The sequence below is a fragment of the Falco punctatus genome (assembly GCF_963210335.1).
Source record: "Falco punctatus genome assembly, chromosome: 3".
Taxonomy (NCBI): domain Eukaryota; kingdom Metazoa; phylum Chordata; class Aves; order Falconiformes; family Falconidae; genus Falco; species Falco punctatus.
Genome location: NC_137582.1, coordinates 81855729 through 81879590, shown reverse-complemented (window position 1 = coordinate 81879590; position 23862 = coordinate 81855729). Strand labels below are relative to the sequence as shown.

The window sequence follows — 23862 nt, the reverse complement described above, 5'->3', positions numbered from 1 at the left end:
AGACTTAGAACAGAGTTAAGAAATTTATTTTAAAAATATTTGATTTTAGTATTTTTTCCTGGGCAAAGGAAGCTATTAATCTGCTACAGCAGCTTAGGGGTAGCACCACATTAACTGCTGTTGTATCAGCTGAGGCTTTGAAAAGTATGATAAACTCTGCTTCTTATTAGTTTAACCCATTAAAGAAAAAGCTTACAATGTCACTGCCGGAGAGTGATGATACAGAAGAGGCAGATGAGCCAGAGGATAACTGTTGCGTACTAGGCAATGATAAAGCCAAGCGTTGGTTGTAAGATGGTTCAGAGTCTCTGTTCTGTTGCTGTTCTCCATTGCATGGAGCTATCTGGTCTCTTATTTTCAACCTATTATCTGTTAAGAGAAAACACAGGTATCATTTAAGAACACAGAATATAAATACATGGGCCCTGAAGTCTAAGAAGAGCTGCAGTTTAACAACCTAATTGAAAAAGGCTCAGAGAAAAGCAGTCTTGGGCTAGAGTTACAAACTCCTTTTATTTTTTCCTACCTATCTGAAAGTAATTAATTTCAAGGCATGAGTATTTTCAATTAGATCAAATTCAAGAAAAGATTCCTGGTATACCTACCAAGTTCAGGTGATAAATTAATTTTGCTCCCCCACTTCTTTTTAATCCAGGCCCTGTAGTCAATCACTTCTTGGGTCACTTTGATGATTCTACCTAATGTGCTAAAAAAATTTTTCAATTAAGTATTAAACAAAGACTGTTGTTTACATACTTGCGACATTACAATAAGCAATCAAATTATTCTAAGTCGGTTTGAGATATCCCTAAGCAAAGAATCCTTTTTAACTTTCATTTCCTTAGCACACCATTTAATTCACTGAAGCACCGCAATTTTTCAAGTAGTGTATTACTTATCTTCTACCATACTAACATGCAAACACTGACACATGTGAGATTTTTACTCTATTTCAAAATGAAAATAATCTTAATTATCAAGAATGTACATGCAGATACCAGTGTACTTGATAAAAGCAATTTACAGGTTCTTGCATTTCTCCATATAACCAATATTTGTTCCACAGAATCTGGATTACAACGGTTATGGGACACACAGAAGACACTAATACCCCAGCCCTCCAACTGATCTTCACACTGAAGACAGAGACCTTCACCAGTCCTTGCTTACAGATTTTACAAGACAACTCAAAAGGTGTAAGACCTCCACAACTATAAAGGAAGTACCATGGATCGTGAGGTAGTGGAAACAAGAAACACAGACTGGCTCCAAAACCAGAACAAGTTAGAATTTAAGAAAATTCGTAACAGTAAGTGGTTCAGAGAAAAAGCCTACCTGGTCCTGCTGAACAGTGACCAGTTAACAACAAGTACAAAGCAGTATTTCTCCAACATACCTTCCCAACATTCAGCTATTTGAATTGTTCTTCTTGAGCAGGAGTTGTGTCCTTGTTTGAGAGCTAAGCTTTGAAGCTTTCCTTTCATCAGGGAATAGTAGCTGAAACACTAACTATAAACTCCATGCTCAAGATACATGAGGGACTGACTACTGTACAAAAATGGGCTGTGAGAAGTCACCATCTTGGAGAAGGTAGCATTATCATAGTTTTGAAAATCTCCAACAGATACAACAAAGCTTACTTTGCATCTCACATTGTAAAGGTACATTATACCTGTACAGGAATTTCTTTTGGTTTAGGTGTATAATGGGAAGGGAGGACATGCATAGCATAAGCATATTTAGACCACCTTTATTTTATTAGGTCATTTCATAGTAAGACTTCAAAAAGGAGCAATAGTTCTCCTACTGACTTAGGGATTACTATTTCATGCGAGACCAAATACCACATATTCCATGTTTAGTCTTCCAACTTTAAAGGCATGTCAGCATGTTAGTACTGCAAAAGGCAGTCCAGCATTTTAAGCAAATATTGAACCAAGTATCATCTAAGTTACAAGTTCAATAGCTGCAGAAGGACCTTACAGACAGAATTAATGTCATCCCCCATTCATGTATGTAATGTAGATAACATGATGCATGTTGGAAAATAAAATCTTGAATTTCACATGCAGAACTAAAGGCATGATTGGCACCACTCAGCAACTAGAGATGTGGGTTAAAATAGGTGATTCTTTGGAAACCACAGTTCAATAGCTAAGTAGAGCACATTAAGAAAGGAACAAATGACACTGAGGATAGTATTTTGTCAATGTACACTCCCATGACATAACAGCATTTCAAATACTCGATGCAGTTCTGGCTTCTCAATCTCAAACAGGAAGTCAAGTCAAAAGAGACATAATGAAGACAGGGATGACCAACACTGCAGAGAATCAGCTATGGCCCTTAAGTTGCAGTTCCCAAGACAGCAATGCCAATATCGGACTTAAACATACACATACTGGGTCAGAGAAGAAAATCTTGCAACTAAAGGTTTCATCTGAGAATACCTTCAGAAAGATCTGAGCTTTTACTCTAGGATAACCCATAAATTTCACAACTACTACCAGCTGTGTCAGAAACAGAAAATGAGTATGAACTGAATATAAGCTCTTGCGGAGAAAGAGTTCATCAAGTCTGAAGCTTCTTGGACTACCTTCCCAGAAGCAAATCAAGTCATGCCTTCATATACCAGAAGGAAAATGAATTACATACACTGGTATTTTTATCAGCATGGGCAACATATACCAAAAAATGCCTGCTGTCAAATAGGTGTAAAGGGTGGAACGACTGCTACACCAACAATTACGGTGGAGTTGCACATACAGAACCTGGGAACCTCCTCCCTCACTAGCTTCTTTGACAGAGAATAGATCAAAGGCCCAGACTCATTTTTGGTAGAAAGACAGCAAAAAAGAAATTCACTAAGTTATCAGGTCAGAAGTTCAAAGGCAAATCTATACTACACCACTCATACACCAAAATTAAAAACATTCATTCTGAGACATCAGAAACTGAAAGACAATTAAGGCTATACTATCATATACTTAATATAGCAGGAAAGAAAAAGGAAGCAAGTGTGATCAAAGTAGATAATGGAACACCATTTCATGTATGGGACAAGCACATCCATGGGGTCAGAGAATTTTTTTTAAGTAAACATCTAAAAACTATGTTTATATCTGTTTTTAACACTGAAAATAAGTAGGTTTTGCTGTTCCTAAGCATCTGCTATACTTTAGTATGAGGAAATTCCACACTTTTGGGTGTTTTTTTTGGCTGAGGACAGAATTTCTACAGATGAGACACTCCCACAATTCTTTGGAGATGCTTGTTTGGAAGGCATGGAATAGACACAGTTAACCAGTTAGTAAAATTAGACAGTTGTCCTATGAGATGCCCCTTTAGGGTTTTTCCCTTAATATTATTACATAGTAAAACCAAGAATAAGCTATTTACATACCTAGGTTATTTTATGATAAAAGCTTAGAAGCTCCTCTTTTTACACACTTCAAGCACTCAGTTCACAGGCATACTTTCTAGCTGTCATTAAAGCACAACTATGGTGTAAATAAATCTTACAATCACTCTTAAAAGGCTCAGGTTGCTGACATAAGATTCAGAAAAATCCAAGTATCTAAAGCTCCAGTCAAGCTCCACACGAACAAGTGAGTACCAGAGCAGGAAAAAGCATTGAGTCTGTGAAAGAACAGTCAAAATAACTGTTCAGGGCTCCTTAATTGAACTTATGAAATATCCTCCTGGTATTAAAAGGGCAATATAATCTAAAAGCGGAGTTTTAGAGGAGCACCTGAGAAGGATCTGCTTGCACATGAGCCTAAAAAAAACCCAAAATACTAAAACCTTGACTCAGACAAAAACTCTGTGGAGGAAAAGCTGATGTTGCTGACACCTCTTAAGAAACAGCATGCATCCTAGTGACAGCAACCCACCATTCAGGATGTGAAGCAAAGGACCACTTCAGATGCCACATTTCTCATTTGTCAGCAGATCTAGCAAGCAAGTTTAACATTCCCTCTGACAACTCCTAGAGTTCCCAAGGCTATCTTGGGCCAACCAGGGGCAACCCAAACCTAACAGACCCGTCAGCAGTTGGATCACTTGAACTGTACACTAGGAAAAGATCAAAGAGCTTTCAAGCACAGAGGAAAAGATCACTTCATATATAGCCCAGACTGCTGTTGTTTTGAAGATTACTACCTGTCAACGACAACTCCAGATATGCAGTAGCAAAACCCTGCCAAAGCTTTCTCAAACTCTGAATTCTAGCCTGTTAGCATGACAGTCCCTTTCCTCATCCACCTGTACCACATCTGGCACCAACAAGGAGGAGCCTGTTACCAATCTGCAACTCTGAAACCTTTCTTCAGTTCCTAGAAGTCTTAAGTTATACTGGAAGGGCACATCACAGCAGAACCAGTCTTCCATTCCTCATTTCATATGACCTTTTTGGTCTCCCAAATGCAGCTACACTGCTGTTTAGAGGCAGTCTGAGCACACATTCATATCTGAACCATGCAGCAGGCCCAATGCATAAGCCAACATCCTAATCTACAGACAAATGTATTAACCTAAGGATGACATCTTTGTCACATCTGGATCAGCATAACTTGCAGCTGTCAAATGGTACAATACTACTCTCCATCTTCCTCCAAATGTGAACTCCTCCTGCTTCTCTTGCTTCTCATCTGCCCATCACACAGTCATAACCTGGATCAACTTCTTGCTATAGCAGAAGTGTTGATGTATTTGTTTTCAGTTAGAACAGAACATTCTCATCTGACTCACCTTCTGACTGCAGGCCTACTAGATCTTATACAAGGCAAGAGTCAGGAATACACAGACTGAGAAGGAAGAAAGAGGGCCACTGACAGGAGACAGCCCACAGATAGTTAGGCTAGACAAGGTATAATGTGAATTTGAACCTTAATATATAGACCATGGACAAGGTAGTAACATATACTCCACTATTTCAAAGGATATGAATCAATGAGCAAGAGCTTGCTGCCAAACATCTGCTAAGGCTTCCTGTGGTTTATCAAGAAACAGAATAAAACTGGAAAAATGGTCACTAACTTGAAACTTCATATCCAAAGAAGAGCAATGAAGCTGGTGAAGGATCTGGAGAACAAGTCTAATGAGGAGCAGCTGAGGGAACTGGGGTTCTTTAGTCTGGAGAAAAGGAGGCTCTGGGGAAAACTTACTGTGCTTTACAACTACCTAAAAGGAGGTGGTTGTCGATCTCTTCTTCCAAGTAAAAAGTGAGAGGATGAGAGGAAATGGACTCAAGTTGTACCAGGGGAGGTTCAGATCAGGTATTAGAAAAAATCTCTTTACCAAAAGGGTTGTCAAGCATTGGAACAGGCTGCCCAGGGAAGTGATGGAGTCACCATCCCTGGAGGTGTTTAAAAGCTGTGTCAATGTGGCACTTACAGACATGGTTTAGTGATGGTCTTGGCAGTACTAGGTTAACAGTTGGACTTGATGGTCTTAAGGGTCTTTTCCAACCTAAATGATTCTAAGATTTTAAGAAAATATCACTCCTCACAGACTTCTTCAGTTAGCTCACTTGATGACATACTCTTCTTGAGAGACAGGATATGGCCAAAGACCATACTGAAGTTGTGCAAAGCACATACTGACACTGACCCTTAAACAGAAGCTATCCTGTCCATAACTGTATTTTACAGCTAGACTAATGTCCCTGTGACCCCAAATACTAAGAAATCAATTGTCATTTTTCAAACACCTCAGCTAAAGTTACAACACCAAACTTGACTTTGTGTACAAGTTACACAGATTCAAAGTGGATCAGTCTCCTTGTTTTATATTTAGGAAAACCCTTCCTTCCAAGATGATGATGGGAGTCTGCTTGCTCTAACAAAATCTACTGAATTATCTATGAACCTCTCCTGAGCCATTCTTGAAAGAGGACGGGTGAAAGACTGGGGACAAAACAGCATTAAGGTGATTTCTGTAGCTGTAAAAGATTAAAGATACCTTCAGGACTCAGCTGATTACTGTTTCCACTCAGAAGATAGCTTTCAACCCCCACTATACTCTAGATGTTATATCTGAAAGCTTGAATGAAGACTCTAAGAATGATTTGCATCTACCCCTCACTCTGTGGGATCTATTACTTACAGAACATGGACAAGAAAAAGGCCTATGCTAAAGGACAGAAATCTGACTTTTTTTCCACACCAGGAATATCAGAAGCAGCCACTGGCTAGAAAGCCTTATATTAACTTAGGCTTGTGTTCCTTTGAGTTGGACTGACCCAGAAAAAGAGCAGTAACAATCAGCCAAGAAAGGTCTGTAATCTACTGAGACTGTTATCCACAAAACCAGACTCTGTACACAGAGATTTTCATTGGGAAGAGCTGCCATGAATTCAAACCCACCAGGCAGCTCTTCTTCAAGCTAGATAAACCTGTATCAGCCCGTGGAGTTCAGCCTCCTGCAACCTTGTACCTTTTCAAGTGCTCTTCATTTAAACTCTGTTGATCCTTCTAGTAGACTGTCATATAGCTAGTCACTGCTCTTAAAGGAAGCCCACTGTTTACAGGTTAACTTACCACTAACAATCCTAGAAAAGATAAGGGAGCACAACAAAGGGCTCCTGGATGTCTGAGGCTTTAGGTCAGGCCACTAGAAAAGTCATTAGTGCCTCGACCACTCTGCCTAACAGGTGAAAGATCTGAAATACACCAGGACTGCCCAAGCACATCAGGTTTAACTAAAAACTAAGACTGAACATGGAATACTTTTGAGCTTCTGTAACAAACTTGTTATCAAACAACTCATCACCCACCTACAGGTCCTTTGGCATTCACAAGACTGGTGCTGGGGGAACTACTTGTGTACAGGACTTTGTTGAATGCTCTTGCACCAACCACTCCCTTTGACAGAATGGCAAGCCACCAGCCTGACAAGTCCCAAGACTCAAAAATCACTGATACAGACAGCCCAGAACTAGAAGACAGGTCACATGTATGACACCTGAACAATGCTGCTGGGACATCTCTGCAGGTCTGAAGCTGTGACAAAATTCAGATGTTCTCCCAAATACATTAAGTAGTATACATGTAAAGTGCACATACTGATGATATCCGAGGCTTCCACTAAATGTGTTTACAAAGACAGTTTTCGTTGCCTGTAATGAATACAGGTACCTGACTATATCCTTTGGAAAAGCACAGGCCCAGTGCTTTTGACCTTTGGAAGGTCAGGACCCAAGACAAGCAAAACTTCAGTAATCCCCAAGTTGTTCTATCAACACTTATATAATGATGGAGTTTCATTCAGCAACAGCAATTGTCAGCCAGTACACATTTACCTGATAAACATTTCATCTATCTTAAAAGAACATCTCAAATGTCAGCCTGTAACATTATGTACCACTCGTCCTATACATCTCCATCGCAGGCACAACTGCAGTCTCAACTTTTGTGAATTTAATACCACAGAAAACACTTTGAAAACTATTGAAACATTGTAGTTTTAAATCCACAAACAAAAGACTGCATCCACTTTGCGGTGAACTCACTACAAGAGAACTATTTTGCTTTCCAATGACATTAATGCTGGAAGTTAACAGCTTGATTAGAGTTTAGAATTGTTATCTGTATCATTTATGAGACTCGTTACAGCCATTCCTCCCTGTGATGAGCTGAGGAGCTCAAAGCTGTTGGGAATGTTGGGAAGTCCCAGGGAAAAAGTCTTCTGATCAAGCCCCAATTTGTACTGAGGATTAGAATAATAGATCCTAGAGTCAATAACGTGAATGAAAATACAACATTGCTGATACGCCTACATTTTCTTTCTCCTCCCCCTTTCAAAAAACAGAAAACTTGCAAAGGTGAGAGCTGAGAAAGTACTAGCTGTACAGTGTTTCTATGAAAGAAATCAAGAGCCGCATTAAAAATCGAACATCTAGAAGTATGCTACTTTTAATGGCAGTTCTGACATTACAGCCAAACTGAACTGGTTCTTTTAATAACCTAATGACATATCAAGCCCGTTAAAACAGCTTATGAGAGCATGTATTAAAGAACTAGGGAGATTTCTAGCCTTACTGTCTAGTTTTGTGTCTAAACAAGCAATTTGATCACATACATTTCTTTCTGCCATAGTACAGACACACATCATACCAAACATTAAACCAGCAGACCTTCCTTCAAAATACTTTAAGCAGAATATTTGAGAAAAGACTAATTATCTTCTGGCTCCCTTCCACACCAAGAGAACCTCACATTGGACTCATCCTGGGTTCTATCATGCTGTCTTCATTTCAACACTGCACATTGAGGTATTATACTCTCATACCACTGGGCAGCCTGAATTTCTGGGCAGATTTCAATACAGCCACAGTTAAACAATAAATAACAATATTCATTTTATTAATTTAGACCCAAGCATTCCTAATTAATTACACAAATAAATGGATATTCAAAAAGTGGACTAATTACCTCTCAGAATCTCTATTTGGATATGATCTTGCAAGTGGTGATACTGCATGGCTAAGAACAATGTAGGCATAATCAAAAACTTGTTTCACTTGCATGGCACCGTAAGAACTTCTGCCAACGTCGTTTCCTGAAATAATGTGACAGTCATCAGATCATCTTTTTTTAATATCAGTAACCAGCAAATTATTCACACTTAAAGCTCAGAAGCCTTAACAATATAGCATAACTATGTTTAAACTAGTTAGCCCATCCTACTTGTATCAGAAACAACTAAGTGTGCCTACCAATAAAAGAAGCTAACCTTACGAATGGCACGTAACATTATGCATTCAATTTACCACTTCTAAAATACTGACGTACCAGCGCCTGAAAGAAACAGAGATCAGCTTAAAGTTCTAATAGCTGACTTTTAAGAGGGAACCTATCTTAAAGCATCATACCTCACTTACCAGTAGAGTTTCTGCAGGCTAAATTCAGGATAAAATTCCACTTGTGCAACCACGTTATATTCACAGGCCAGGTATACTTACATCAACCCCTACTTAACCTTATCAAAACTACAGATTAATAAACCAGCTCATACAGATTATTTATCTCCACAGGATAAACCAGTTTGTCAAAATCTATCATAGATGATTCCGGAAGTTCGTACAGAATTGTTTTTAGATCACATTAACTGCAGAAGAACATGCTATGAAGCTGCTGTTTATCAGTGACGATGTACAAGCATTGGTCTCATTTACCACCTCGAAAGATGTTGCTATTACTAGCAAGAAGACATATTTGGGGTTTTTTTTGTAGATTATTTGGCACCAGACACCAAAGGTTCACTGTCACCACTCAATTTAACAAAGACAACTTCATTCAAATTGCATGTCTAAAATACAGACTAGATCTTGAGTGGGTAGAAGGCTGCTTACAGTAAAAGGTTCCCTCCTTTAGTATGATGCTTGGAATGCTGCGAGAACACTGGAAAGAGATGAATCACTGAATATGTTTATTTTAAGCTTGAAAAATCAGTTCAGGGCCCATGAACAGGTTCTAATGAAAAATGTGCTTTGAAAATTGATGGATAAAGGAGTCCTCCTTTGGAGGACTGAATCCAATGAGGCTGAATTTGACTTTAAAGGAACTCATTACTTGCTGAAGTATTTTGTCCAGCAAGTCATTATAGACAAACGTGCTGAGGTATGCCATTTGGGGGGTGGGGCGGGGAATAACACACCTTGACTTTACTACGTGACAACACGTTTTAGTCCTTCAGGATTCTCCAATCATAATGCCACTTTAACAGAAAAGCATAATCAATGAAAACAGACTGGGAAAATAAGAACATTCTGGGAACACAGAATTTCTTCAGCAATTTACACAGTCAAATAAAAAATGATCAAGAAATGCTGCCTGTTCCTGAAGTAACTGAGCATCTTGTTCTGAATGCACTGCTGCAATATCCAGCAATTACTAGGCTCAAAATGACAGAAGCCTCTCTAAATGGCATATTCACAGTTGGACTGTATCCTGAAGTAGAAGCAGAGGCCAATTTGGGCCTAGGACAGTGAACCTGGGAAGAAACACTGTAGTTAAGTTCAGAGCTGCACTACAAAGTAGCAGAGGACTTCACAAAGGACTTAGTCCAAAGGCCACTGAATAGAGGCCAAGGTATTTCAGTGGTCAAGAAATCAGAACAAAAAAATTTAATTCTACTAAAAAAACCTATTGATTCAGTAGAGATTTTCCAGGGGCGGGACATATTGTTGTGTCCTGCAACAATGCCATCTTCCACATAATGACATGCTAAACATATATACAAAAGGGAGTGAAACTGAGAAGCAATACAGAAATGGAATATATAAAAAGTGGCTAAACACACACAAATTGCACTTACTACTAGAGTCTATCTGTGGCTGAACTCTATTATCTTAAGGGTCTTTTCCAACCCAAATGATTCTTAAGAACCGTATGAAAGGAATGAAGAATACACACTGAAACAAAGTGCATTAGTTTAGTCTAATGTGGTCCTAAGGCATCCACATTTGACATGCATCCTGCATGGAGTTATACCAGAATGAAGACACTGCTGCTACAAACTGTTGATTACTCCTTTCTCCAGTTGTTGCCACCTCCACTGGTGCGCCAGCAAAAGAAACCATACGCCTTCCCTAATCCACTTACGGCAAACTCAGGCAGTTTAGTTTAAACCACCAACGAAGTTGTGTATGAGTCTTGATTGAAGCAGATTTGAGAACAGAGGCAGGATAGCTCATGCCATAGCATGCCTAGGTTCCTGGATTGCCTCATACTGCACCTGTAATTAGTTCATAAAAATGTCTGAATAAACAAGTCTTATGCAATTATACAGTCTGCAGAGCTGCTGACTTGCACTGCAGCTGAAAAGCAGGCATGGAAGCCAAAGCTACTGCACGACCTACTGTGAACTGTACCAGTCAGGTTTGTATAGGGGTGGTCCTACCTAATCCAGAAAGCAGCATATAAGAAGCCAGAAGATCACATATTTGCATTGCAGTCCTGAATAGATTTTCTTCTGAGAGATCATTCTCATTAGCAGATCACGTCTTACATACCTGAGCATCCTTCTTTTGTCACAATCTACAGACTGATCAGTTAAAGCATGTAACCCAAATGCTCTCACTCTTTAAAAAGAGAAATCATAAAGACTTCAATCCTCAGATGCGTATTAGTAGATAACAATGGTGCATGATTTCATGTGTAATTCAATCCTTATTCTTTCTTACAAAGCCTTCATCCCTAAAGGAGCATGTCTAAGACTTCCATCACTTGCTATCAGTATTACCACTCCATCACATAGTCCTCCATTAGCTGAAGCAGTTTTAAGAACATGGCCTGGAAAGGTAAAGGTGCAACCATGAGCTAGGACCGAAGCAGATCCATTTATGTTAAGCTATTATCTAGTAAGTACAATTTTGCAACATTCAGCATTAAAGGTGTTCTTTCAGGCGCTCACTTCAATGTATTTGTGTATTTTTGTAAGTGCATATATTTTATATATACACACATATTCACAGGTTCTAATAACAAATAGCAGGCATTGACAAGCTGCAATGAATAATCTTCAACAACTGTTGGGATGACATGTCCTAGCCTTAGTGGCTGCCCAATCTCAAATCTAATTACTTCCTGTATTTGTGACCTATCAAGGTGCAGAAGCAAGCAACATAAAGCATAATTAGTCCCACACATTAAAGAGACTCTTTTCAAAGAAAACACATTGAATTTACGATTTAGAACTTTTTGTCAGTGCCCACAGCAATTCAGAATGAAGAATAACCTTTCTCATGGAGGGAGCACCACAGGTGAAACTCCAAGTCTTAAACTGCAATTTAGCTACTCCTGCCACTGCCAATCTGAACCATTCCTGTTCTGAGCATCAGAAATTACAAAGGACCTTGATAATCACCTGATTCAAAGACATAAAATAAGTTTCCCTATCAATCTGCTAAATAAATGCCAAGTTTGTTTTACAGCCACAGATAAACGATTTGTCACCTGCAACCAGAGTCATGTCTTCCAAGACAGGATCCTACTAGACCAACTCTGCATAAACCTCTTCTAGCATGGTGTCATCTACCCTGCTCCAACACATTCCTGCAAACAGATTTCTGACTGCCTGACTTTGCAGTTCTCTGAAATGAATGCTTTCAGGTTTTTTACACATCAAAGAAAGGTCAACTGCTTTGAGAAACTGAAATGGTGGCAGCTACACAAGATGCTTATAGAAACTCCCTTCTTTGGATGGTGCTAAGGGAAAGATTTTCACCTCATTACCCTGGCCTAGGACACTAACTCAAGATGAAGGATCTTCGGCTATGTATGAAAATCAAGTATAAAGTACCACTTAAAAATGCATCACCAGCTAGATTAGTCTGATATCTCACATCCACATTTCAACATACTTCCCACTTCAAGTGTAGACTCCTGACATCTTTGTTGGAATCTCGGTTCTCAAATTAAAGAAATCATAATCCTCCAACACCCAATAATCAGTCTTTGAGAATCTCAGAGGAAACCCTACAGCACCTAGGAGAATAAGCAAAACCCACTACGACCAAAACAGCAACACAACAGGTTGATGCCTGTTCCTTCCAAATATAGGAACGAACAGAAGTTACTGAGCAGGTAGAAGTATCATGTTCTCCTGATGACCTCATTTATCTATTAGCCAGACATAACCATTTCACACTGAGGAAAACACAGTTCCCCCAGTTTAAAAGAATGAATCCCACTGAATTTTATCCTGCCCCCCATAAGACTGTCTAGAGATACTGTGAGTTATACCTTTCAGCATCCTATTGCTGAACAAGTGCATACACATACTACAGAATTCTAGACATTAACTACATACACTTTACAAGTACTTTTAGATACTGTAGGAATATATGATTAAGTCTAGATCTAAGGAGGCTGTATTCAGGAGATCCCAAAGACCCATCCTATATATTCTATATAATTTTCCTCCTAGTGTCATTAGGCAAGCTCTGAAGCTCTGTGGTAGCTGCCAGAAAGTACCCCTATGGGATACAACACAGTGGTCAGATAACTTGAAGTTATTGTCAGCTTTCACTTCCCCTGCTAAAACACCTTCACTCTTGTAAGAATTACATTAGCCTAGCCAATATAACCTCATCTAAAATTTAATTATCAATTATTTGCTAGCATATAACCAGGTATCTTTCTTCTAAACTACAGTTCTTTGCTTCTGCAAGATTTATGCTAGGAGGAACAGTTTAGAGCCCCTACTGGACTTGCAATTTATTTTTCTTCTCTAAGAGTCACTGAAGAAGAAAAAAGTCAAAAGCACTATTAGCAGTGATTAAAACATCGTACAGCATACATAATTTCTTCCTTCAGAACTGGAGAACAGCAAAGGTTTCCGACTCTGAAGTGTGGCTTATACTGCTACTCAAATGAGTCTTCAGGCAAGTAGACAGATACACAGCTACTGAAGTTCTGCACACAATGGAAGTTCTGCAAAATCACACCTATGCCTGGCCAAGTGCAAGAGTCACAAACTCAAGACATGTCAAGACAAACTCAGAGCTACACACATATCAGAGATGGGTTAGATAAATGAGTATCTTAGCTAGCAACCTGATCTAGAGCACTACAAATATCCAATGTATTGAGTATTTAGAAAGGTGCCAGACTTCAGCTCCTGATCCATGGTATTTGCTTTAAAAATGCTGTACATAAGCAGTCTACCCACAAGGCGTGACAGTATGGAGTTTGAGTGCCTATTACATTCTAGAAATACTAATGCTGAAGTCCAAATTAACTGAAAATTGACTTTGTTAAAACACGGATTTGGAATTTCAGCTACCTGTGACAGTCTAAAGCTGGAAATTTTTTCAGGAGCTCAACCAAAATTAATCTTTATTCCTTTGAAGGTTACTGAATTAAAACCAAACCTTAAATGAAGAAAATTTTAAGTTTCAGAAGTACATGCAACTATAACTGGCATTCTCTAAAGGTCCCTGTGCAGCACAGAAGCTAGTTATGCAAACTACTCATAACACCAACACCATAATACAGCTGCTCCCTTGCTACACATTAGTGGATATACACCCATGTTTCTGCCCCATAGAAAAAGCACCTCATCTGGGGCATTTCTTTCCAATATAGTATAATTTACCTCACATATGGCACCACAGACTGTGGCAGGAAAAGCTACACCTTCCGTTCTCATTCTCTCATAATAAACAATGCAGAGCTGTTCCTACTAACGAACCCTCTTCCAGGATTTCCTGGACCTCTTTCTTTCAGTACCCCTCAGCACTGTTAAAGAATTTTATTGTACATGCAACAGTTCTGAATCTCCAATGCATTATCTATCTGCATTGTCTGCATGCAATCCAATTTACTCAGGCCATGAACCCTGGGAGACTTCAGATCCTTATCCCTTAGCCCACCTCTGCAACTGTACCTCAACATCAGCAACAGTCTCTTCTCAGTGCAGCTTCTTAACTCATCTGACAGACTTCAGGGACCCTAACATAAACTGTGAGAGCACAAGCTGAGCCAGAAATCTGGAATACTGCAAGAAGTGTACAATCTTACCAGGCAGGAGAGGATCTTCAATACATAGCATGGATGGTCTGTATCCATTAGTCATGACTTTCATGATTTCTTCTTTGGCAATATAGGCACCTCCATTTTTTATTCTAATACCAGTTTTCAAGTAGTTAAAATTCCTTCCATAGAGTTCAAAAAATTCTATCAGAAGCATTCCAAGGTTTTCATCAGCTCTTCTGGCATCAATTCTTGGATGCAGCTGTGACACAGAACAGTTGTTTATTAAAAATTAATGCTCTTCAGATCATAACAGTGCAACAAAAAGCCATCTCATTTAAACAACTGAGTATAACTAAGTTTCAATTGAGCCAATTATGTACTTTCAAATAACCAAGAGGGGGCAGCACTTCAGCAGGATCTCGAAGCCAAAGAATTCTTTCTTCCCTCCTCTTCCAGCTTTTTGAGTATTAGTAAATTATTTTCCGTTAAGTGAAAAGCAATGAAGAAGTACTGCATACTAAATTACATCTTATTTAGTAACAGAGTAACATCTGATCTTTCACATAAAATCCACCAGTCAATGTTTGCAGAAGCAAGGTCAGAGGAGAATCTATTGACTCCAATTGAAATACAGTTCTTTCCTCAATCTCCCCATATTATATACAGTATGTAAATTTTATAATATTATTTCAATTAAACATTAACAGCAGCAGAATATGTAGGTTCTTCCATTATGACAGCTTCTGAAACATTAACGTTGTACCTCATCGTACTCATAAAAAGCTTACTGTCACAAAAATGTATTGGAAGAAGTTACAACTCATTAGCTATTTCATCAGTTATCTACAATATCTGGCAATTTTAAGTATGTCAAAACCTAACCAACATGATTAACAAACAGCTTGCTGACTTCATAATTTTAATAAACACTGAGATCAAGTAATCTGCACATTTATTGTGAGTAGTCTAGGGAGCAACATACTTAAAACTGCATCCTGACAGATTTACAGAACACCGGTTAAGATAACTCAGGTACTGCAATAGAAGCTGCCCAGGAAGGTTACATAATCCGTATCACAGGCCCTGATACACAAAGTAACTCACAAAGTTCCTGCTACTATTTCAGTTCACACAGTGAACAGAAGCTCTTAGATGTCTGAGAGGCAGTCCATAGGAGCTGCCAGTGATCAAACACCTACAGCCGTAACAGTATTGCTGTGCATTGCCAGGGGAGTCTAAAGAAACAGCACCACAACAGGGCATAAGTAAAGAAACCAAAATATTTTACAGCACACAGAAACGAGTAAGGAACAGACTTACCTGCAGAAAACTAATTGCCATTAAAATTAGGCTGTAAGAGCTAATTCCACCAGTAAAAACTTCATTCAAGTCCCTCTGAAGGAGGAACTGTTTTAATACTAAAATCAAGTAAGGCAGCAAAGAGTATTTCTGCAAAGCAAATTAAGTCTTATCAGTGACAACATCAGTATCCCAAAGATAAGAAAGAAATGAACAATCCTGACAAGAAGCTTCATCTTCTAAGACAAGAATGTTATTCAGCAGTGTTCTATACAGTGTTTCCATAGGAAGAACTGAAACACCTTTTTTATTCTAGAAACAGGTGAATACACTTCAACTCTTATTTGATCAAACAGCTTACATATCAAATTTATTTCCCCCTGAACAGAAGATTCTGTGAATCCCAGTGTCACTCATTATAGTCAAAACTGTCCATCTAAACAGTACTTTATTACATAGCATAAAAGTAAACTTGATTTTAAGTATGCAGCTACAGAAGAATTGGATTTAGACATTGTTTAGCAACACAGTATTCATAATCAAGTATCACTTAAATTCAAGGTAAGCAAAACCTGAACAGACTTGCTTTAGAAGCAAAGTTTAGTACCTACCTACAGATCTAGATATGATTGTAGAAGTCCTTTCAGTGTACAGGTTTATCCACACAAACATCTAGCACTCAAAGGTAACACTGAATAGATACCAGCAGAAAATAAAACTAAAATATCCATATTTAATTAGTATTAACAAAAATAATCTTCAGCAATAAGTTTTCAAGCCTTAAGCCATACCAAAATAGGTTAGCTAAGCATCTAGCACATCCACAGTAAGTAGTATAACGTTCATGATATGGCCGATACCTTCATGTATTCCTTGATAAATCGAGCTGCCTTCACACCAGTTTCTACATTAAAACTGATGTCAACTTTAACTTCTGTCTCCTGGTCAGTAAGTTTTATTATTGGTACCTGAAAAAATTAGAATAGGGTTTTATGAATCCCCAGAAATGCAACACTGGGTACTATATTCTGCAGCTTATTCACTTAAGACATATGGTTACTATTAGTCCAAATGAATGCCACTATCATGACAAGGAAACATGGTTTTGAGAAGAGGCAACAAACCTAACTTGGCTTAGAAGCAAACACTTTTTAGCGTGGTGATTAAACACACAGGCATGTATGATCACATTGACTTATGATCACTCACGTACTCTTCCATAGCTGTTAGAAATCTGCCTTCATGGCTGCAATATCACTGTTCGTACAACTAAGTTTATGTCTCACTATGTTAATAGGAAACATTCTACTCATAACCTGTGGGAACCACATTCATCTGACCCAACACTGCACCATTCACTCACTAAAATGACAGAAGTCTAGCCTAGCAGAAAAAAATAAAGCACTGTCTGTTGGTTTATCAAGCTGAACTGGTTCACTGCAGAGTCAAGCAAAAGCCAGAATGGATAAGTGCAAAGCACAAGTAGCAATATTTCCTCCCTGGCAGCAATAAATTATTGTAGAAATACTGAACATGTAGCTCAGTCTCACACTACCACCTAGAAGGCAGTATCCTACAAAACCATCTTACAATCATAACCTAAACTTCAGCTGATAACATTCATTTTAAATTTAACTTCTTCTATTTTTAATCTGAAATGGAAAACAAAAAAGAACAGAAGTATAGCATCACTTTATACAAACAGCAGAGGGAATAAAATAAGGCTAGTAAAATTGATAGGCCTAGCCTAGTGCCATTTTCCACCACTAACTGGTATCGCTGATTCTGAAAATCCCACTCTTTCTCAAGTAAACCAAAGACTAACAGAGCTACCATTATGTACTGCTACTGCAACAGAAGCCATAGGAATCTTCTGGACCTAAAAGTCACCCTATTCCAGAGACCACAAAATACAACAGCTTGCTAACAGAAGTCTGGAATATGCTTAGTCTCCTGGAGAAAAGAGCACTTGCTTAGTAAAGTAAAACTCTCATACTTAAAAGTTTTTAGCATATTCATTGTGATCTGTTAGGCTTACAAGACAGATGCAAGAAATACTACACATCAGTTTCAAAAATGAAATAAAGCTCTTAAGTAGTGTATTTTGGAAAGGAGAAACAAACATTAGATTTGAAACACTTCACTATGCCATCAGAAACAAGACAACCTGAAAAAACTGGGGTTTCAAGCTAGACAGCTCTAGTTACTCACCCCTGGCTAAAAAAAGTCCTCTCAAAGGTCAGCAGAAAAACATTACACAAATAGTCAACTTATTTTACTAGATATTTTGTGGATACTGACGTTCAGATTTTTATTGACAACATAAGCATGATGTATGGCCTTCCAGCAAATACAGTACACAATTACCACTGTCCACGTAAAAAACTGTGTGCTGTCACTAAGCACATACAGTTTCTACTAAAATTTTGCACAGAGCAAAACATCGTGTTTAAGACTATATTATTTGCTTCATGAATTGAGAACACTGTTTACCAACAACATCTAAGGGATCTGAAAGCTTTTCAGTTCAGTATACCAAAGACTATTACTTACTGTAGCTTTATCAAGTACTTTTATCGAGTATGGCTCAGCCACATTGTGTTTTCTTAGCGCTTGCTCCAACAGCTGTAAAGGGGGCCGTTCCCATTTCCCAAAAACAACTAGATCAATATCACTAGAAAAAAAAGACGACAGCATGAGATCCACTAAGTCAAAAGCATAATACTCCCCCCCCAAAAAATTGTAAAATTAGCATTATACATATTACAAGTCCTTCAGGGTAACCATTTTGCAACTTTTAATGTAGGTTCCAAGTAAGCTTCCTTTAGGAACGTTAAGAGATGGTCTAGCATGCTTTAGAACCCATAGTATTTCAGTTTCTTGCTTCCAGTTCTCCGATGAGTTCTTCAAGTTCCTCTCCCTTTTACTTTTCTTGCTCCCTTCCCCTCTGACTTCCACAGCCCAATCCCATCCCTCATCTATCCATGTTGACAGGCATATTAACAGTCCAAACGTTTTTTATCAGTGATTCACAGAAATTGAATTTTCAGTGCTTCCCTACTGAAAATTTAATTCATGTAAAGACAACACAGTCTTTAAGACACAACTACACAGGTTTTCCGCACAAATCTACTGAACCATCAAGCAACATGAAACACTGAAGCAAGGTATTTTGCTCTCAAAAAAATGAGAAAACAGTTGTGGTAACTTATCTGCATGCACAGAGAACTGACACACTCTCAGTAATTCACCTTACTTAACAAAACCCAATCTTTACACAGGAAATACTAAACGTTGAATTTCACTGCATCTTGAAAACAAAGAGCCAAAAACTAACCCCAGACAGAAGGACGAAAAGGTAATTCACCAACAGGTCAGTAAGTACCTAGAGCAGTACAATGATACATCAAATACTTATCTCAAATCTGTAACTTCAAAAGCTCTTCCCTTTGTCATGTGGGACATTAAGCAAAAATTTCAGTGAAACTTTGATAGGTTTACACACTCCAGTCTAAATTCCCCTTTGAAATTTACTATCGCTCTAAAAGACGACAAATTTTTATATAAAGTAAATTATTACTTACCTAGTTGGAAGATAAAGCCCTGTACTAAAGCTGCCAAATATCTGGACCTGAAAAATAAAAAACCCACACCAGTGAAATCTCTTGTAATTATGAATGCTCGCTTCATTTTACTTTCACAAGACTTGATATTTTTCTGGATCTGTTAAGAATTAACCCAGTAAAAAAGTTAGTGAACTTTATTACATATTGTCTTAAGACTGTACAAACACACTGTCTCCTATAGATGCGGCTTTAGAGGAAACTGGCTTTTTTCCACATGAAATGACTAGCAGTCCTGCTAGCAGCAGAGCACAAACTTTTGAAACAAGTCCTTTTCACTATATGTTTCCAGTTCAACAGAAGTATAAGCTATTATAAGTCTCCTTTCTTCCCGCTCCCTTCTTTCCTGATAGGACAGCTTTACTGAAATTGGGAAGAGTTTAAGGGAAACATTTTTCCAGATTTCCAGGTTTAAAAAACAGCAAGTGCATCTAAGCATACAATTCAGATAACCATGAATACTCAGATTTTACTGTAAGGATGGCTATGAAATTGTGATAGGTGTTTGTGTGTGGAAAAGGCATGCTGAAAAGACATTCATAGTCCACATTCAATACTTTTAGTATGCTTCCAATCTAGAGAATTGAGACATTCTTCCCCCTTTACTACAGCAGAGCACAATTTACAAGTCTTTTCTTTTCTTTGACCTCTGAAAAGGCTGGGCAACACTGGGCCACTGCCGTGTTTGTATCAGTTTCCACAAGCTAGAAAAATGTTATTGCTAAGGAAAATCACAGGTGAGGATTAAGTAGATGAGCTTTACAGTATCTTTAGCTCAGTACTGTGGCCACAGCCCTCACTCTTTTATCATGGAAAGCTATGAAATCACAGTGGTCTGAAAAGTTTTCCTGTTTGTTAATGACAACACTACTACCTGGTAATCACACAGGCAATGCTACAGATAGTTTACATTACATTCCTTTTGGATGTTTTTCATGTGGAGGAAACTTACTCTTTGGGTAATAAAGGGTTTGAAAAGTCAGTTCCAATTGAAGACTAATTTTCCCACTAAAGCAGGGCTAAAGTAATTCCATGAATGTCAAATTGCTAGAGAGGACTAAAAAATATCTGGGGTTTTTAACTGTTCTTTTGTAAAATATTTGTATTTACAAATATGCACAGAGTCCGAACTCACTGCAGAAATGTATACATAGGTAGTCAGTCTCAGTCTCACTACTATTCAAAATGAAGTTATGCAGAAACAATCAATTTAATAAGTTTTTACTTTAAGAAATGCATTTCTTAAAGTGGACAGTTCTTCACACCCCCAGTTCTCAAAATGGAAAAACAATCAGTAGCCTTCATTAAACTGAAATCTTGGTTTTACATTTCCTCAACTTTTTAAAATAAACTGTCAAGTACCACAGACCTGTGATATTAAGTCAACTGCCTTAAGTTTGATGTCTTATCTGCTCATTTCTAGAACACAGAAAGATAATAGCAAGGTTAAGTGAACTGAGCTCTACAATTTACTAGAGAAGCAAATCAACATTCAAGTGACACTCACATCAGCTGTAGGCCAAAGATCTTTGATAACTGTTTCTATTCTTTTCACCACTTCTCTTCTCATAGCTGCTTCTTCAGGACGAGGGGACATGAAGTCATAGAAGTCAATTATTTCTTCATGTAGTCTAAAGGAGAAAGTAGCATCGGTTATAATGGCAACTGAACTATTACAATAAATTTCAACAAAAACGGGCCATGGGCTTTACTTAACATCATCATTTAACCAAAACCAGCAGTACTTTCAAGAACTGTGAACTCCACAACAATTAAGCTTTCACAAGGGAAACTGGAAGGTTTGGTATCCGAGACAGATATATTCATACCTGATTTTCATGGCAGCACTTCACAATAATCTCAATACCTACACATTAGCCCTCACCACATTACCTAAATGCTAAAGATATCAAGACACAGAACACAAACACTAGTAGACATTTCCTAACCTTACTGCCTCAACAGTGAAGGTCAAATCCAATTTCTGATTCCCAAAGATTATTTTCTTTAAAAAACAAAGCATTCCTTGATGTAAAAACAACCACTCTGACAGTGATTCCTTTGACCACTCAAGCCCTTTATTAGCCATTCTTTCATATAGAAAGTAACCTTCCACCTGAACTACTCAAAGTGAGAAGCGTCAAATGTATTCTCAAGTGTAAAGTACATTAGTATCAGTGTTACATGAGGAGTTCTGACACTGGAACTTTATATACCTGCTAAGACCTTTTGTTTCCCATCTCCTGATAAAGAACAATCACTGCCAAATTTGAAAGAAGATCAATTTGAGTTTTCAGGTGAATGTTGCATTTACGTTCAAAGGAAAACTATCAAGCCATGCCAAACAAAAACAAAAAGGCAAATTAACTACTGCTGTAATATTTGACAAAAACATCTTTTTGACATTGACATATTTCTAAGATTTCTCTCTTAATTCAAGAAAGATAATTCAGCACTGTAGTGAAATCCAAACAGTGTCCTAAAAAACATCAGGTTCAATCCTTAGTTAACATACTTAGCCTTCCAAAAAGGAAAATTTTTATACATCTCTAGTAGAACTCCTAAATCTCTCCCTGAGATTTCTGCAACTCATTTTACTAGAGAATTCCCACTCTAACAGACAGCCTCCAACAGACCATATGCCCAGTTCTGGAAGTGTCAGGACTCCTTTCCATACACAAGAGATATTAGCAACAAAGCACAAAGACACTTCTAAAAAGCATACATATTTAGAATCACTGCCTGCCCTTTCTCTTACCTTAAACTGGGCCTGGATCAACAATGTAACATTCAACCACGCAGCAGACTTAACTAAACATTTCAATTTGTTGATGGATCTACTTGATTTCAAAACTCTCCAAAGCAAGACAGAAAATACAAACTAACATGTCCCTATTTTGTTTCTATAAAGTACACTTTTTTTTCTCCCTTTCCAGGATGACAAGATCAATGAAGAAAATACTTAAATAAACCTAACAGCAGTGGGGCCAAACTAAAGACTTCCCATTGTCCTGCTTATAAAAATCAGTAGTAGGTAGATATAGGATGAAAGCAAGAAAAGACAAAGCAGTTATCCTACTCCCTTGCAGCAATACTTCCAAGCCTTCACTAATTTCATGTGGCATACTTCCAGGGTGGTTCCCAACCATAACATGTATTAGCTCAAAGGACTTTTCCACTGATTTTTCCAGGTCTTCAGTCCATTTATTCTTTTGTCATTCATGGCATTTTGTAAGAAATTATGTATGCATCAGAATAAATTAGTGTTTTCTTTTAAACTGCTGCCTGTCAATGATTTCATCTGATGCTCTTTTTCTTGGAGGAAAATTATTGCTGGCAGTTCATCTCCAAACATAACATTTCTCAGGCTCTCAATTCGTATCCACTCATCTCTATCTACCAGCTCTTTTTCAAGCTAGCAATCCTCATCTGTTTTCCTCTCCTTACACAGGAACAGGTCCAAAGTTTGATCACTGCTAATCTTCTTCAGCTTCTTTTCAGTTGCGCCATGTTTTCCAGGTGGCCAGAAATGCACAGTCAATGCATAATTACACCATTCAGTTAATTTTACTGTCCCTATCTTTGCAATGACTGCTGCTAACTGATATCTGAGCATACAGCTGCTCTTTAAAAGAAACCATTATGAAGGAGCTTCAAGGTGTTTTTTGAACATTAACCACCAATATAAAGCCCACCCACTGGGTATATTCAGTCTGAATTGTTTTTCTTCATATTCATGATTCAATATTTACTAGAATTTAATTGTATCAGTGATTTTATAATTTAATGAACAATGAACTCCCACTGCAACTGTCTACAGTCAGCTCTAGCTTTCTATTATTCTTTATATCCATTTCTCATTCACTTCTTACCTCCAGGTATTTATGAACATATCAAACAACAAAGTTTTGAGCAATTCAGCTGTAACCTTCCTTTATTATAAAGTAAATGTTTTATTTTTTCCTCTGATTACTTCTAAGCAGTTAACCCATAAGCCCAGCAAACCTGTGACTGTTCAGGTTTTACAAAGTTTTCAGAAAAGAATTGCTGAAACACCCTTCTGAAAAAATTTAACAGTTCTGTGTTATCAGACTGACCACAGGAATAAGGATTAACAATGAATCCTTCACAGAAATGAGAACTAAGACACAACTACTTTTATCAAAGCATGCACTAGCCCCTTTCTGTGTGTTTACTCATGCAAGTCCATTTTTCTTATGGTACCAAGCCCATGCAACCACTCCAGGAGATCCAGACATTCCTAAAAAAATGCGTTTACAGTAGCCATCCCATATCAGGGAAGGAAGAGAATAAAAGGGGTCTCGGCTCCCCTGCGCACTGCAGCCTCTACCATACACAGCACAGTCTTTCAAAAGCAGACCCTAGTGTGTCAGCAAGGTCAGGAAGACAGCAAGCACACAGACAAGCACTCTCTCACTTCAATGCCCTGCTGAGCTTCT

General features: G+C 38.1%; 1 protein-coding gene across 5 annotated transcripts in view; it reads right to left on the bottom strand.

Annotated features, from left to right (window-relative positions):
• TENT4A (terminal nucleotidyltransferase 4A) overlaps positions 1–23862 on the bottom strand; it is a 68895-nt gene that overhangs the window by 24957 nt on the left and 20076 nt on the right. For all 5 annotated transcript variants that reach the window (XM_080379031.1, XM_080379029.1, XM_080379030.1 and 2 more), the window contains exons 2-10: positions 20910–21033; positions 19364–19410; positions 18333–18453; positions 16640–16747; positions 15801–15929; positions 14526–14739; positions 8433–8559; positions 606–706; positions 197–369 (exon numbers count right to left, since the gene is read on the bottom strand). In XM_080379031.1, coding sequence (XP_080235157.1) covers positions 197–369; positions 606–706; positions 8433–8559; positions 14526–14739; positions 15801–15929; positions 16640–16747; positions 18333–18453; positions 19364–19410; positions 20910–21033 — 1144 coding nt within the window. The remainder of the gene's footprint in view (positions 1–196; positions 370–605; positions 707–8432; positions 8560–14525; positions 14740–15800; positions 15930–16639; positions 16748–18332; positions 18454–19363; positions 19411–20909; positions 21034–23862) is intronic.